Genomic DNA, 13986 nt, shown 5'->3' with positions numbered 1-13986 from the left:
TGGCTCCTAGAGGGCACTTTAGCACGCATTTTGGCTCCTAGAGGGCACTTTAACATGCGTTTTGGCTCCTAGAGGGCACTTTAGCACGCGTTTTGGCTCCTAGAGGGCACTTTAACACTATGAGCACTGACAGGTGGAGTGAATAACACTGAATAACACAACTCATCATGGCTCCTGTTAGTGGGTGGGACATACAGTATGAGGCAGCAGGTGGACATGTTGTCCTCTGAGTTGATGTGGTTCAAGTGTCAGGATTTGAGTGAGTTTGACGAGGACGACTGGGTCAGAGCATCAGAAACCGGTGGTGAACCACAGGGCAGTGGCGTGCACAGGGGGGGCAGTCACCCCCCCTAAAGTGCCCCCATGGAGCCAAAACGCATGTTAAAGTGCCCTCTAGGAGCCAAAATGCGTGCCAACGTGTCGTCTAGGAGCCAAACCGCGTGCTAAAGTGCCCTCTTGGAAGCCAAAACGCATGTTAAAGTAATGGTGCGTTCAAGACAACTCGGAAGTCGGAAAAAAAACGAGCTCCGACTTGTCAAAAACTAATTGAACGGCGTCGAACTCGGAAATTACAGGTCGGAAACTCGGGTATCATTTCAGAGCTCCGACTTTCCGACTTGACGTCACGACAACATCAAAACATGGCGGCCCTCGTCTTAAATTGTTAAAATTTAGAAATTTTAAGTTATTTGTTGAGGTTTTAATGCATATTTTTGTGTATTATTGCAGTAGCCTATATGAAATACGTTTATATTAAGCTGTGATTGTTGTATGGTGTGAAATTGCGGTCCTCGTATGTGACGGAAATAACGTTTAACGGTTATCAAGGCTATTACATTATATGTGCACTCATCTGCGGCGTCTCTCTTTTCATTTGCCTCCAAAACAAACATAATTTTACTGCTGCATATATTTTTCGTATTCAGCGATGAGCCACAATGTGCCAAACTTCCTTCAGGTATCCATGTTTTTTCTCTTCCGAGTTCCTGCAGCGTGAACGCAATGATGTCGGAAGTTGGAAATTTCTGAGTTGGGAATTCCGACCTCCGAGTTGTTATGAACGCAGCTAATTACATTTTTTAACAGGTAGCTTGTAATTTTACTGGAATACATTTTTAAAGTAACCCTCCCAACCCTGGTGATAAAAGGGAATGAGTGTGTGTGTGTGTGTGTGTGTGTGTGTGTGTGTGTGTGTGTGTGTGTGTGTAGAGTCGCCATTAAAACGCTGACATTTCAGAGAGGATGTTTCACAGCATCTGTTATTGATCAGCGAGCAGCGGCAGAACATCCTGACTGATGTGTCGACGGGCGACAAAACATTTGAACTTCTGTTGTGAAACCGCCGACGTCTCATTTCAGAGTCACAAAAAACAAATAAACAAAAAACAAACGAGTCTTTTCTGATTCCTCCTCGCTGCAGGAACAACAACACGGCCCATTAGCGGAGGCCGGAGATGACACAGCGAACAGTTATGTCAAAACACACACACACACACACACAGCCCGCTGCCTTTCTCTGAACCTCATTAGCTCCCAGGAGAAACAACTGACGGTCTTTGACTTGGTGGCGTTAGAGCTGCATGCACGCTCGGCCATCTTGTTTAGATGTAAAATAAAGAAGACGACTGTGAGTCTCGGAGCATAATGTGAAAAAAAAAAAAAAAAAAAAAAGTTGAGGCAATTATGTTTTTTCCCGCTTCACTTGTATTTGAAGTTCCTCTAGCCATTTATTTGCTCAATGAGTTACACAATCTCTCAGGCGTTTAAAAAAAACACACATGCTTAAAATCCACATTGACACGTCGGCATATTTGAACTGAACTTGTACAAAGAGAAAAATAAACATTCATCTCCTCTCCATTAAAAACAAACTATATATTTTTTCTCCCCGTGTGGTGTGATTGTTCTGCTCCAGCAGCGCGACGATTACTAAGAATAATGACTGTGTGCAGCTCGTCTTGTGCAGGGCCGTACAACAACAGCTCTGGCAATAAAAGACTGAAATGTGACGAGAGTTTTCCTGGAAACAGGATTCATTCATTAATGACATCAGACACGTATCCGACCCACCCACTCTCCCTTTGAATAAAATGTCTTCTCTTTTTTCTATGGAAGCTGAGAACGGCCACGTATTTATGTTTCATTTAATTGTCGTTTTCTCTTTATTAATATCTCGACATAACAAAAGTCTTGTTTTCATCCAATTTGTATTGCAAATCTTAAGCAAATATTATTAATGTGATAAAAGGAAATACACATTGTCATAAGCGTGACGACAAAAAGGTACTAAATAAGCGGGAAAAGCTGGTGGTGAATGGAAAAGGTGGAGAAATATGCCATAAAATACCTTTACATTTACCTTTAATACCATATTGGAAGAGTTGCTTACCTGGTACGTCGTGTTAGGAGCAGTTCAGAGACATCAGAGGCAAACGGTTACTATAGCAACAGCCGCCCAGATGGCCATGATATTGGCACCTTGTCTGGTAACGCACATAACATAACATATTCGCTCATCTGTTTCCATAGCACTGAAGCACATTCATCTCTATTGATACAGAAAATGTGCATTTGTGGGGGGTTTTTTAAGCGCAAATTCAAAAGGCAGGATGAAATAGGTAAGTTAATGGAAATATACTGCAAAAACTCAAAATCTTACCAAGAATATTTGTCTTATTTCTAGTCAAAACAAATCTCATTCTACTTAAAATAAGACTCATCACATTAAAATGTAGCTTGTTTTTAGACACTTTTTACTTCTCTCAAGCATATTTTCACTTGAAATAATCTGACAGTGGAGCAAGTTTTTCTTTCTTATTACGAGCACAAAAAACTTGTTTTCACAGGCAGATTTTTCTACTTATTTCAAATAAAAACAATGTTGAAACAAGTGAAAATTATCTAAAAACAAGTAAATTTTTAGGTGATGAGTCTTATTTTAAGTGGAAAGAGATTAGTTCTGACTAGAAATGAGACAAATATTCTTGGAAAGATTATGAGTTTTTGCAGTGTAGGTGAATGGAAAAGCAGAGGTGTGGACTTGGACTCGGGACTTGAGACTTGACTTGGACTCGAGTCCCGATTTTGATGACTTAAGACTTGCTTGATCAAATCAAAAAAAGACTTGGACTCGCTTGGGACTTGATGCCAAAGACTTGAGACTCTACTTGGACTTGAGAGCAAAGACTTGAGACTCTACTTGGACTTAACCCTCTTGACTTGAATTCAAGTCAAGTCACATGAAGCAAGCACAAATATTAAAATAATCACATCAGTGTTGTACTGTAGCAGCCAGTCAGAGACGTTCTAATAGAACCCACTCCTGTTATCAGTCTTGGCTGTATGATTAATGCCAACACACTAAAGCCTACCACACACATAAAGATAATCTGGCCGATTTTGCCCCGATTTTCCCCCTTCCGACCAAAGACAAAAATCGCCCAATTATCTTAGGCTTTTAAGATTATTTTATGAGATTCTGGTTCTGGATTGTGGTGTTTTAAGATTTAAATTCTCCCGACAATCGGCTCGTAAAACGGTTGGCGCCGACAATCATAAATATTAAACATGTTCAATATTTACGATTGTCGGCTCCGATAATCGTGACCGTTTGGATCAAAAGTCGGCTTGTGTGTGGGGGAACTCAACAATCCTGAGTCACCGGCTCCGCGGAACGTGATGTGAAATTGAATGTAACCAATAAATAAGCGATCTGACTGCAGCACACGTAGCATAACAAACCAGTGTGGCTAACGGCTCCATGGCTACCAAAGACGGTTTAATAGAGTATCTTTGATGGCTAGCATCAACAGAGAAGCTACGTCAGATCACATTCGATCACGCAAGATTTCTGGCGTGTTACTGTAGGCCTACGTCAATTTTAAATAGCATAATAACAACTTAACAATTGAAGCGTGGTCATGATCTTTATGTATCATTAATTATAATCGATTTGTTTGGGACTCGAAACAAAAATCTTTGGACTTGGTTGGGACTCGAAACAAAATCTTAGGACTTGGTTGGGACTCGAAACAAAAATCTTAGGACTTGGTTGGGACTCGAAACAAAAATCTTAGGACTTGGTTGGGACTCGAAACAAAAATCTTAGGACTTGGACTTGACTTGGGACTTGAGAGCAAAGACTTGAGACTCTACTCGAGACTTGAGAGCAAAGACTTGAGACTCTACTTGGACTTGCAACACAGGGACTTTCTCCCACCTCTGTGGAAAAGTCAATTTTCTCGTGATAATGGAATAATTCATCGTAGAATGTGTTGACATGGTTGCCTAGCAACGGGCTTTACGGGCGGAATCACTTCTACTTACAGGAAGTTAGCAGTTGGTTAGCCGCTAGTAGCCTATGTTGGTAGCAGGAAGCCAATAAAGGGAGTTGCGAGTTAAAGGAGCATTATCGCAAATTACAATTCTTTGTTCGGCCACCAGATGGGGCCGGTGGTGCAGCGTATCTTAAGTAAACATCCTACATAGCATGCCGTTCAGGAGTGGCCGGGCCGGCTTGTCGCCTAACAAAAATAAATTCTGCATTTGCTCCACAGACACTACACTGTTGGCTATATTTTGTATACGTATTATGGCTCCCCTCGACCTATTTATTGCATATTTCAGTTTTTTTTATTGCTATTACTGCTGTATTTGCGATAATGCTCCTTTAAGTCAAGTAACCGTGTGTTGAATACACCTACATCCACAGTTATCTTGATATGACATACGACTTTTGTCCTCTGGGATCAGGGGTACTGCTCTAAAATGGTGTGTGGTGTCCCCCAGGGTTCGGTTCTGGGCCCCACCCAAATTTCATTATTGCCCCTTCTATATTTGAAAAATATAATGTCTTGTTCCACTGCTTTACTGAATCAAAAACAAAGGTGCATTGCATGGCTTGGTTCCCCCTCATTGACCTGCTTGTTGCTACAGTTTCGTAGTGCATACTTTCACTGTTCACTCACCGCTAACCCTCCTCCATCATGTGCGTTTCTTTTTTTCAATGAAGCCTGGGAGAAGGCAATCCATGGAGCGATGTCTACTGAGGTGGGTAACATTAACAAGAGATTACGGATTACAGGGTGTGTTTGTGTCGTTGTGCCGTAAAGCAGTCCATGTTTCCGATGAGACGAGATCGGGTCGACACCGGGTCAAGAGACACTAAGTGGAAAGCAGAGAGCCTCCATTCTCCCTGGAACAAGTCATTCAACCATCACAATTAGTCTGAAGCTGTTTAATTGAGGTAAAGATCTTACATAGTTCCTTTTTAATTTATAATTAATTTGAGTGTTTGTGGTCTTCATCCTGACGAGAGTTTAGTTTTAGCTCCAGTGTCCTCTGAAGCCATCGGATGTGTCTGAACTCAGTTCTATTGTTAAACCAGATATTTTAACAAGCGATTGTTAGGGTCAAACTTGGCACTGCTGCGTAGCTTTTAGTGGTATTGATTAAATACCACGAAAGCCTGATAAAAATTAATCATGTCCTTCTCTTTTTAATTATGTCCTACTTTTAGATCATGTTTCACCGGTGTTGTGTTTATGTTGTCTGATGTCTCTGTGCTGTATGGTTTTTCTTGACCTGCTGGTAAAATACTGTAGTTTCCCCTATACAGGATCAATAAAGCTTACCTAACCTAACCTAACCTAACCTCTAAAGCAGGTGTCAATTAGACTCTGTGTCTCCACTGTGAACCAGCTCTGAGGACACAACCCACTTCCGCGTGTTCGCTGATGGACTCTGACACTTCCAGCCTTTATTCCGGGAGCCGTGCTCATCCCTGGCAGCCGATCTGGGCCCGAGCTCAGGATGGAGGACGCCGGTGCCCTCTGGGTGTGAAAACACAACACTTAGACGCTCTAAATCTACTCGTATGACTCATCATCGAAGACAGCAGCGTCTTGCCAAATCGATCTCCCTTCTTCCTGCCCTCTTAAGTCAACACTGCCGGGCTACAGCAGCACACAAGCTTATGTACCCACAGTGTTTTCTCAACAATCGATTTCCAAGCCGCCGTTTCACCTGAATAAGCAGCCTTAAAAAAAGAAAAAAGGAATAAAAAGAAAAGCTCTTCATCCACTCTGTTTCATCTGAAGAGATGCCGGCTGAATAACAATGTCGAGCTGGTGTCATGACTGAGAGATTTCAGGCTTTTAAACAGTGGAGCAGCTTACTGTTCTGGGTGAAGCAGATCCTGAAGATAATTTAGACTTTATAATGCAGAAAGTGCACGAGGTGGATGAGTGAAACTTGATTTCATTTCAAAATGACAATAAAGGAATCAGTCAATAAACCCAGAATGGATGTATACGTAGATACTGAGGCGGCTCCATAAAACTTAACTCCGACCTCTGATCTGGTGGTTTTAATCAAACCTGTGATTGTTTTACTCCAGGAGAAGAGTATGTGTTCTCATATGAGTGAAAGATAGTAAAAATGTAAAGGGATAGTTCAACATTTTGGTAAATTGGCCCATTGCCATAATCCCTATAGTTTTAGGAGTAGGTTCGAGCTGCGAGCTGCTCAGAGCTACGCTACGGAGGCTCATGGGATTTCTTGGTTTCCCTCATCAAATACACAATCCAACAACTCCAAAACGCTCTGGTGGACAAGTTGTGACCTGCACATTCACCATGCTATGAGATAATAACACAACGTTACCAGACAGAGTTGTTTTAGAGGGAAATTCATGCAAAACCGCTGATGCGCGTTGCCTTCAGGGACAGTTTTTCATCAAGCAGTCTCTGCATTTCCCTCTAAAACAACTCTGTCTGGTAACGTTCTGTTATTATCTCATAGCGTGGTGAATGTGCAGGTCACAACTTGTCCACCAGAGCGTTGTGGAGTTGTTGGATTGTGTATTTGATGAGTGTGATGAGGGAAACCAAGAAATCCCATTAGCCTCCGTAGTGTAGCTCTGAGCAGCTCGCGGCTCTGCTCCACCGTTCTAAAAATATCTTGCACCGACAATTAAAGGTAACGAACCTACTGCTATGACTATAGCGGTTATGGCAATGGGCCAATTTGCCAAAATGTTTAACTATCCCTTTAAGTAGGCAATCTAAAATGTACCTGTGTGTTTCAGTGCTGCAGTAAACAGCTGTCAAACGCCCGCCCAGATGGGAAAACGATCGTGTATGAGCATAAATATAATGTGAGAAAGACAAAGAAAACTCACGAGTCAAGATTGCGTTACAATACTGCATCGACATTGAGACTTTATTCACAATTTGTTTTACACCAATAGAACAAAAATATCTTCTGTTATTTTTTCATTTTTGTTGTAGTAATTGTTTTGGTTTATGTACAGAGTGTTGATGCAACAGACCAGCCATCTATTGACACTTGATGGAGTGCGTGAAAGAAAAAAAAAACACATACAGCATTGGGGGTGAGGGGTTGACCTATCGAGTAATCGCACTGCAAAGTTTAGTTTGGACTAAACTAAAGAAAAAAACAGCCAGTGGAATGTAATCATCTCAATTCCTTCAATGCACTTTCTCTTATTTCCACATTTTTTCATAACATCCATGACACACAGGCAGAAAAAAATAACATCCCATTCTACATCAAACAGGCTTTTTTGATAAGGAGCATTTCTTGCAGGTCGTTTCAGTTTTCACGTGATGAAAAAGCAGCGGCGGCGGCTTGCTGCGATGTTGCATCATGTTGATGCCGCGCCACCTTTCACTGCACTGAAACCCTGATGTGCGGCGGTTTAACAGATAGTAGTAAATCCTTGGCTTTTGCACTTGTTAAAGGTCCTCGGAGCTTCTCGTGCAATAGATCTGTCTGAAGTTAAGAGATGAATCGTTTGCTTGTTTAAGGTTTCTGAGGCCACAGAAAAAAATAAAAAATAAAAAATACAGCTTAGTCATTTGCTGAATAAACACAGCCATGCACTAGTAGCTTAGTGTACGCAGGTCATATCGTTGGTGATTCCAATAAGCAGAACCAGAATTTGATTAATAAAATATTCACTCACTGTCAACCAATTAAAAGAAGTGAAATTACATTGATTTTTTTTTTTTTTTTTTACAAAGACTACGAGCTGGTTTCCCCAAAGTCATCTTTTAACTGTGCAGCATGAATCAAAAATAAACCAGCAGCAATCTCATTTTAAAGCGCCATACTGTGTATTTTTCCCCCTCCATTTAAATACAAAGCTGTACAATTACAATTAGGGATCAATTAATTTGGTAACAATTATTTCTAGGTTCTATTTTAATACTGACAAAGTCCACAGAGAAATGCACACAGCCTGTATTCAGGGACTGAGCCTTAAAACCAGCCGTCAGGACTTCCTGTCACTTTGTGATGTCACAACAAAGCAGCTGTCTAGCCCCGCCCCCTCACCACCTGGACCCACTATACAAAAAACTTGCAGGATTTGTTTGTTTTAACTGAAATCTGCTCCATTTTTTTATTGGATCAGAGACAGACTGAGAACCTCCTCTCTCTTCTGATTGGCTGAAACCGAGCTGTTGTTACCAAAGCTCCAGAGAGAAGTAAAAAACTACACTGAGATGGTTTTAGGTTCTTAAAATCACAGATATATCTTCTTATGAATCAACACTTGAAATGGTAAAAGCGTAACTATGAGACCTTTAAAATAAATACATAATTATCTGTTAAATAAATAGTAGTGCAGTAAATCATGTGCAGAAGATGGTGCTTTAATGTTGAAGACGCCTTTGGGAAAACCAGCCGAGTGCCACTGGAAACTAGTTTTCAATGCAACGCAGGTGGAGCTACTGTACATGAACCAATCACCCCATTAATGCTACATAGAAGAGCTGCTATTCAGAAGCTAAACCGGCCGATTCCATCATCATCGCTGAGAGACACTTCATTCATTTCATAAACGGCCTCATTCCAGTGCACAGCAGGTTTCATATTAAGATAAGGGACAAACATCTCTGCCGTCCAAGTGTCATAAACTTTGGGGACGGAGACGAACTTCCCGTGCTCCCGGGTTATTAAAGCCTCCGTGTTCCTCGGAGTTTATCGCAGGGATTTTCTTTAAGTACCAGCACAGCAAACTTTTTAATCCACAGGTTAATCCGCTGGACTGAGGCCATTTTTCTTTTCTTTTTTTTCTTTTTAACTCTTTCGCGACCACACTAATTCCTCAGCACATCCGCTCAGGACCACATGTTTTTGGCTATTTGTTTACCTTTTATCTCACGTCGAACCGAACTCTGTACATCACCTAGAAACAAACGGTCTTCACTTGGTTGAAGAGTGACTTTAAAACGTGCTTCTCGAAAAAACGGCGAGTTTTTCTGCCGTTTCGTTCGTGAGTACGAAGGAGGAGAAGAGAGCTGGGTTTCTCCAAAAACGGAGCTCCCGCTCTAGTTTCAGAGAAAAACACACTTTTGTGTCAAGTGGCAATCTGCTCATTTTACCGGTACTCTGCAGTGTGGCGTCTCCCAAATCATTTCTACGGCTAAATAAATATATTTGTAGGCATATCTGGGGGGTGTGGCAGCGTGGAGAGCAGCGGTGCAGCGGTGTGGGTCTCTGGCTGCAGCGCAGCAGCTCCGGGACACTGCTGTGTGACTGGCCGGCGATGAGTGCTCTGTGGCGGGGGCGGCCGGTCACAGCCCCCGCTGCTCAGCGCCCGCTCTGCTGCACAGCGCCGTGAAAACAGCAGAGATAACCGGCTTTCAGATCCGAGTCTTCAAACCAGAAACGTTTGTAAACAACACCGGAAAAACTCGTCAGATTTGTCGTCGGTCGCTTTTGTCAAAAGAGGGTTTGGAAAGTCGCCAGATTCAGCGAGAAAGTGGCAACACTGTAGCTGACAGCTGCACAGCGCTGCACGCTGTCCCCAGAGCAGCATTTAAGGAGAACGATTACTCAAATAAAACCAAGATCACACAGTTTATAAAAAACATTATGTTTTGATTTTAGTTTAAAACAGTTTTACATATCAGAGGACTACCATATTCACACACAGGGTACCTCAGAGTGTCTATTATTGTAATCTGTAAAAAAACGGTTTTGACGAGTTTGCTCGTCAGTGGTCGTGAACGTTCGGCAGGCTGTGACGAGTTAACTCGTCAATGGTCGCGAAAGAGTTAATGAAGCGTTACAACACCAACCTCGTCTCCAGGTGGCTACACACACGTTTACCAGTCCGGCTATTGTGTTTAGTTTAGTTTTTTTTTCCATTTCTTTATCATTAAGGCAGACATTTAGTGTTACTTCACAGACAAGCCACCGTATTGGTTGTCCACGAGAGATAACGATTCATGTTGAAGAAACACAATATTGCTTCTACTGGGATGATCAACGTTAAAAGAAAAGAAAAAAAGAAAGTTATTTAACCAGCAAGCAGGATTTTCTCCGTCCACTAACCTTTAGGAAAAAATAAAAGTATCTTGTCTCATATCTACCGACACAGGGCGCTTTGGAGCTACACCGTGACACTGCAGCGTGATGCATGGAGATGTGAAATAAAATAAAATAAAGCATTGGCACTAAAAAAGTCCAGTAGTGATACAGACGCGATGATCAACATCATACACTCGACTCAGAGCAGAGAGACCTCGCTGAGAAACACAAACTCTAATAATAAATATACTCTAAACAAGAACAGAGAGGAACACTTTCATCGATTGTTTAAATGCAGTGAAATGTCACTTTGGAAAAACAAAAAAACAAAATAAAACCAAAAAAAAGAGGCTGCATGGATCATTACAATAGAAGGAAGGTCTATCTATGTACAGGGTCGAGTCCACAGGGTCCTGGCACAACGTTTACTAAGGAGGAGGAGAGAGGAGGAGGAGGAGGAGGAGGAGGAGGAGGAGGAGGAGGAGACAAGATGGTGATGAGGAAGGACAAAGAGGAGGAGGAGGAGGAGTCTGGATGTAAAGTTAAAACAGAAAGTTGGACAGCAGGGACGAAGAGATGAGAGGAGGACAGGAGGGTAAGAGATGACAAGATGGGAGGAAAAGAAACAAACTAAAGGATGCAAAGACATGGACCTTCCTCCTGTTAGGATCAGAGGAGGAGGAGAGGAGAGGAGAGGAGAGGAGAGGAGAGGAGAGGAGAGGAGAGGAGGAGGAGAGGAGAGGTGGAGGACGTCTGTCAGAAGGAGGCGCTCCTCTCTACTGTGGAAGAGCTTTCAGGATGGCGTTCACCTCCTCCGCGACGGCCGTCAACGCAAACTCAAACTGATCCTGGAGCCGGACAGAGACAGGAGAGAGAAAACAGAGAGAGAGAGAGAATGAAAAACACTGAAACACATGTGAGCTGCCAACGAGGCCGTCGGCAAAACCATGAACCTGAAGCTCCGAGAGTCCGATTCTGGCTTCGGAACAAAAAAGTCCTGCTCAGTCCAACGTTATTTTTGAAAACAGGGAAAAGAGTTTGTCTTGAAGGACCCACTACTCACACACAGTTGGACGTAACTACCACTGTGTATAATAACACCACATCCTGACATATACAGCGAGCGAGCGAACTGGTGACAAAATCTTGCGTGAAAGTGTCCTGATATGCAGCGAGTATATTCTATTGGTTCAGAATCCAAACCAATCAAATTATCGAGAGACGTAAACAAACTTCTGGCACTATTTTTTAGAGTAGTAGAGTAGTATATATATATATTTTTTTTCAATGCAAATCTCTCATATTCTCCTATTTCTGCTATCTAGCTTGACAACAGGAAGCAGGGTGTACTTTTCTACCAATAAGAAGTGTTTAGGGGCGGGACACGGCTGAGAAATGTCGTCCAGATAGATAGAGACAGAGCGAGCGAGTTTTTCAGGGTGGGGCGTTAGGACAGGCTGATTGAAGAGTAATGTTATTCTAATCACTTTTTCTCGCTCGCTCGTATCGCTGTATGTCAGGATGGGGTGTGACACTGTGGCTGTAGGTTCCTCTGGAAACCAAGAGCCTTGAGTCTGAACACGATAAAACAGACGTTGGAGGAGGCTGGTTTGGGCCTAAAACTGTCTAACCTCCACACAAAAAAAAATTAAATCTAAACTTTGGTTTAACGACAACATGTTCATTATACTTGTATTGAATTGCCCTTTGAGAAGCTTTTATTTTGAAATGTTTGGAGGTCAGGTGACCTACATGTGCTGAACACTCAGCTGAGATTAGTGGAACAAGCGTCATCGTCCTCGGTGCTGAGGCTGCGACTCCAGAGGAATCAATGTGTGTGTGTGTGTGTGTGTGTGTGTGTGTGACAGCCTCTCGCTACCTAGGATACATGGTTTAATAAAGCCTGGATCGATACGGACAATGTTTTATACACATCCGGGCTTTTCCTTCTAATTACGTTCAGACACCAGCAGGTAGTTGAAGTTTCGGTAACACGTTATAATACTGTAACTACACACTATTAAGCATTAATTAAGCATTAATAAATACTGGATTCTTCATTTATAAGGCATGAATACTCACTAGTATGTAGTTTATAAATACAGTTAGTGCTTATCAAGGATGAGTAAATCATTTTTAACTGTGTTTATAAACTACATACTAATGAGTATTCATGTGTTATATGAAGAATTCAGTATTTATTAATGCTTAATAGTGTGAACTTATTATAAACTGTTACCAAAGTTTCTTGAAATCTCCTCAAATAATTAAAACTATATATTAGAAATAATAATGAAAAAAAAAAAAAGAAACTCCTTGTAACTTGTAACTCCTGAATTCTTTACATACTCCTCTGCGCTCCGGGCCCGACTCTGATCCCTGCTAAATTTCTTTCTCAGGAATCGATTGATCCGTCCCGTCTCACACCGGGGGGGAGGCGGAGAACAGCGGCTAAGCCCCCGACTTTGAGATAAAATACAGTTTTTAATGGAGGTGTGATTGATTGTTAGAGAGACTGTAACTCAGACGTGAAGGTCGCAGGTTTGATCCCGACGTCTGAACATCAGATCGGAGAAGTTACGGAGCGACATGTGTGACTTTGTGGAGAAAAAAAAAAACCCTCCGAATAACTTTCTTTACAAAAACTTTCCCTCGTGAAGCCGATTACGTCACACTGCACTTTCTCCACTGATGGAACGTGTCATTGATCATCGATTATTTCCATTTTTATCTTTATTTATCGATTTAAAAAGCTCCATCACACACACACACACACTACGACGGAGTATTCGGGCCACATTGAGAAAAAACACAGACTTCGAGAATAAAGTCGTAGATTTTTGAGAATAAAGTCGTAAATTTACGAGAATAAAGTCGTAAATTTTTGAGAATAAAGTCGTTAATTTTTGAGAATAAAGTCGTAAATTTAAGAGAATAAAGTCGTACATTTTTGAGAATAAAGTCGTTAATTTTTGGGAATAAAGTCGTTAATTTAAGAGAATAAAGTCGTAAATTTAAGAGAAAAAAGTCGTAAATTTACGAGAATAAAGTCGTACATTTACGAGAATAAAGTCGTAAATTTTTGAGAATAAAGTCGTTAATTTTTGAGAATAAAGTCGTAAATTTAAGAGAATAAAGTCGTACATTTTTGAGAATAAAGTCGTTAATTTTTGGGAATAAAGTCGTTAATTTAAGAGAATAAAGTCGTAAATTTAAGGGAAAAAAGTCGTACATTTCCTATGAGAAAAAAGTAATAACATTACGAGAATAAAGTCGTAAATTTACGAAAATAAATTCATAAATTTACAAGAATAAAGTTGTAAATTTGCGACTTTATTCTCAAAGTTTGTGATTATTTTATTTGTCAACGTGGCCTTAATACTCTGTCGTACAAACCAAACATAATAACGTGTAGGAAAAATATTTAAAATGAAAAATGTTGGATTGTTAAAATAAGTTTGTATCTTCCAGGACTCAGGTGTGTGTGTGTGTGTGTGTGTGTGTGTTACCTTGGTCTGGACCATTCCCGGCCTCTGGTCTCGCAGGTGCTCCAGAGTCGCTGCGATATCAATCTCCTTGGCACCTATCACACACAAACACACACAAAAATTTAAGGACACACACATTTAAAATGTTTCTGGACAG

At 41.3% G+C, this 13986-nt stretch overlaps 2 protein-coding genes across 2 annotated transcripts in view; both read right to left on the bottom strand.

Moving 5' to 3' along the window:
- Window positions 1–4182: 4182 nt before the first annotated feature.
- Window positions 4183–13986, bottom strand: part of retreg1 (reticulophagy regulator 1) — a 332731-nt gene continuing 322927 nt past the window's right edge. The window contains exon 10 of the mRNA XM_083992049.1: window positions 4183–4193. The gene's annotated coding sequence lies outside the window, so the exon portion shown is untranslated. The remainder of the gene's footprint in view (window positions 4194–13986) is intronic.
- Window positions 11118–13986, bottom strand: part of LOC311000094 (receptor-type tyrosine-protein phosphatase N2-like) — a gene marked incomplete at both ends in the record, with an annotated part of 265882 nt that continues 263013 nt past the window's right edge. The window contains 2 exons of the mRNA XM_083990729.1: window positions 11118–11189; window positions 13851–13924. Of these exons, the coding sequence (XP_083846855.1) occupies window positions 11118–11189; window positions 13851–13924 (146 nt within the window). The remainder of the gene's footprint in view (window positions 11190–13850; window positions 13925–13986) is intronic.

Source organism: Trachurus trachurus, assembly GCF_905171665.1.
Source record: "Trachurus trachurus genome assembly, chromosome: 17".
In the NCBI taxonomy this organism is placed as follows: Eukaryota; Metazoa; Chordata; class Actinopteri; order Carangiformes; family Carangidae; genus Trachurus; species Trachurus trachurus.
This window is presented reverse-complemented; position numbering and strand designations above follow the sequence as displayed.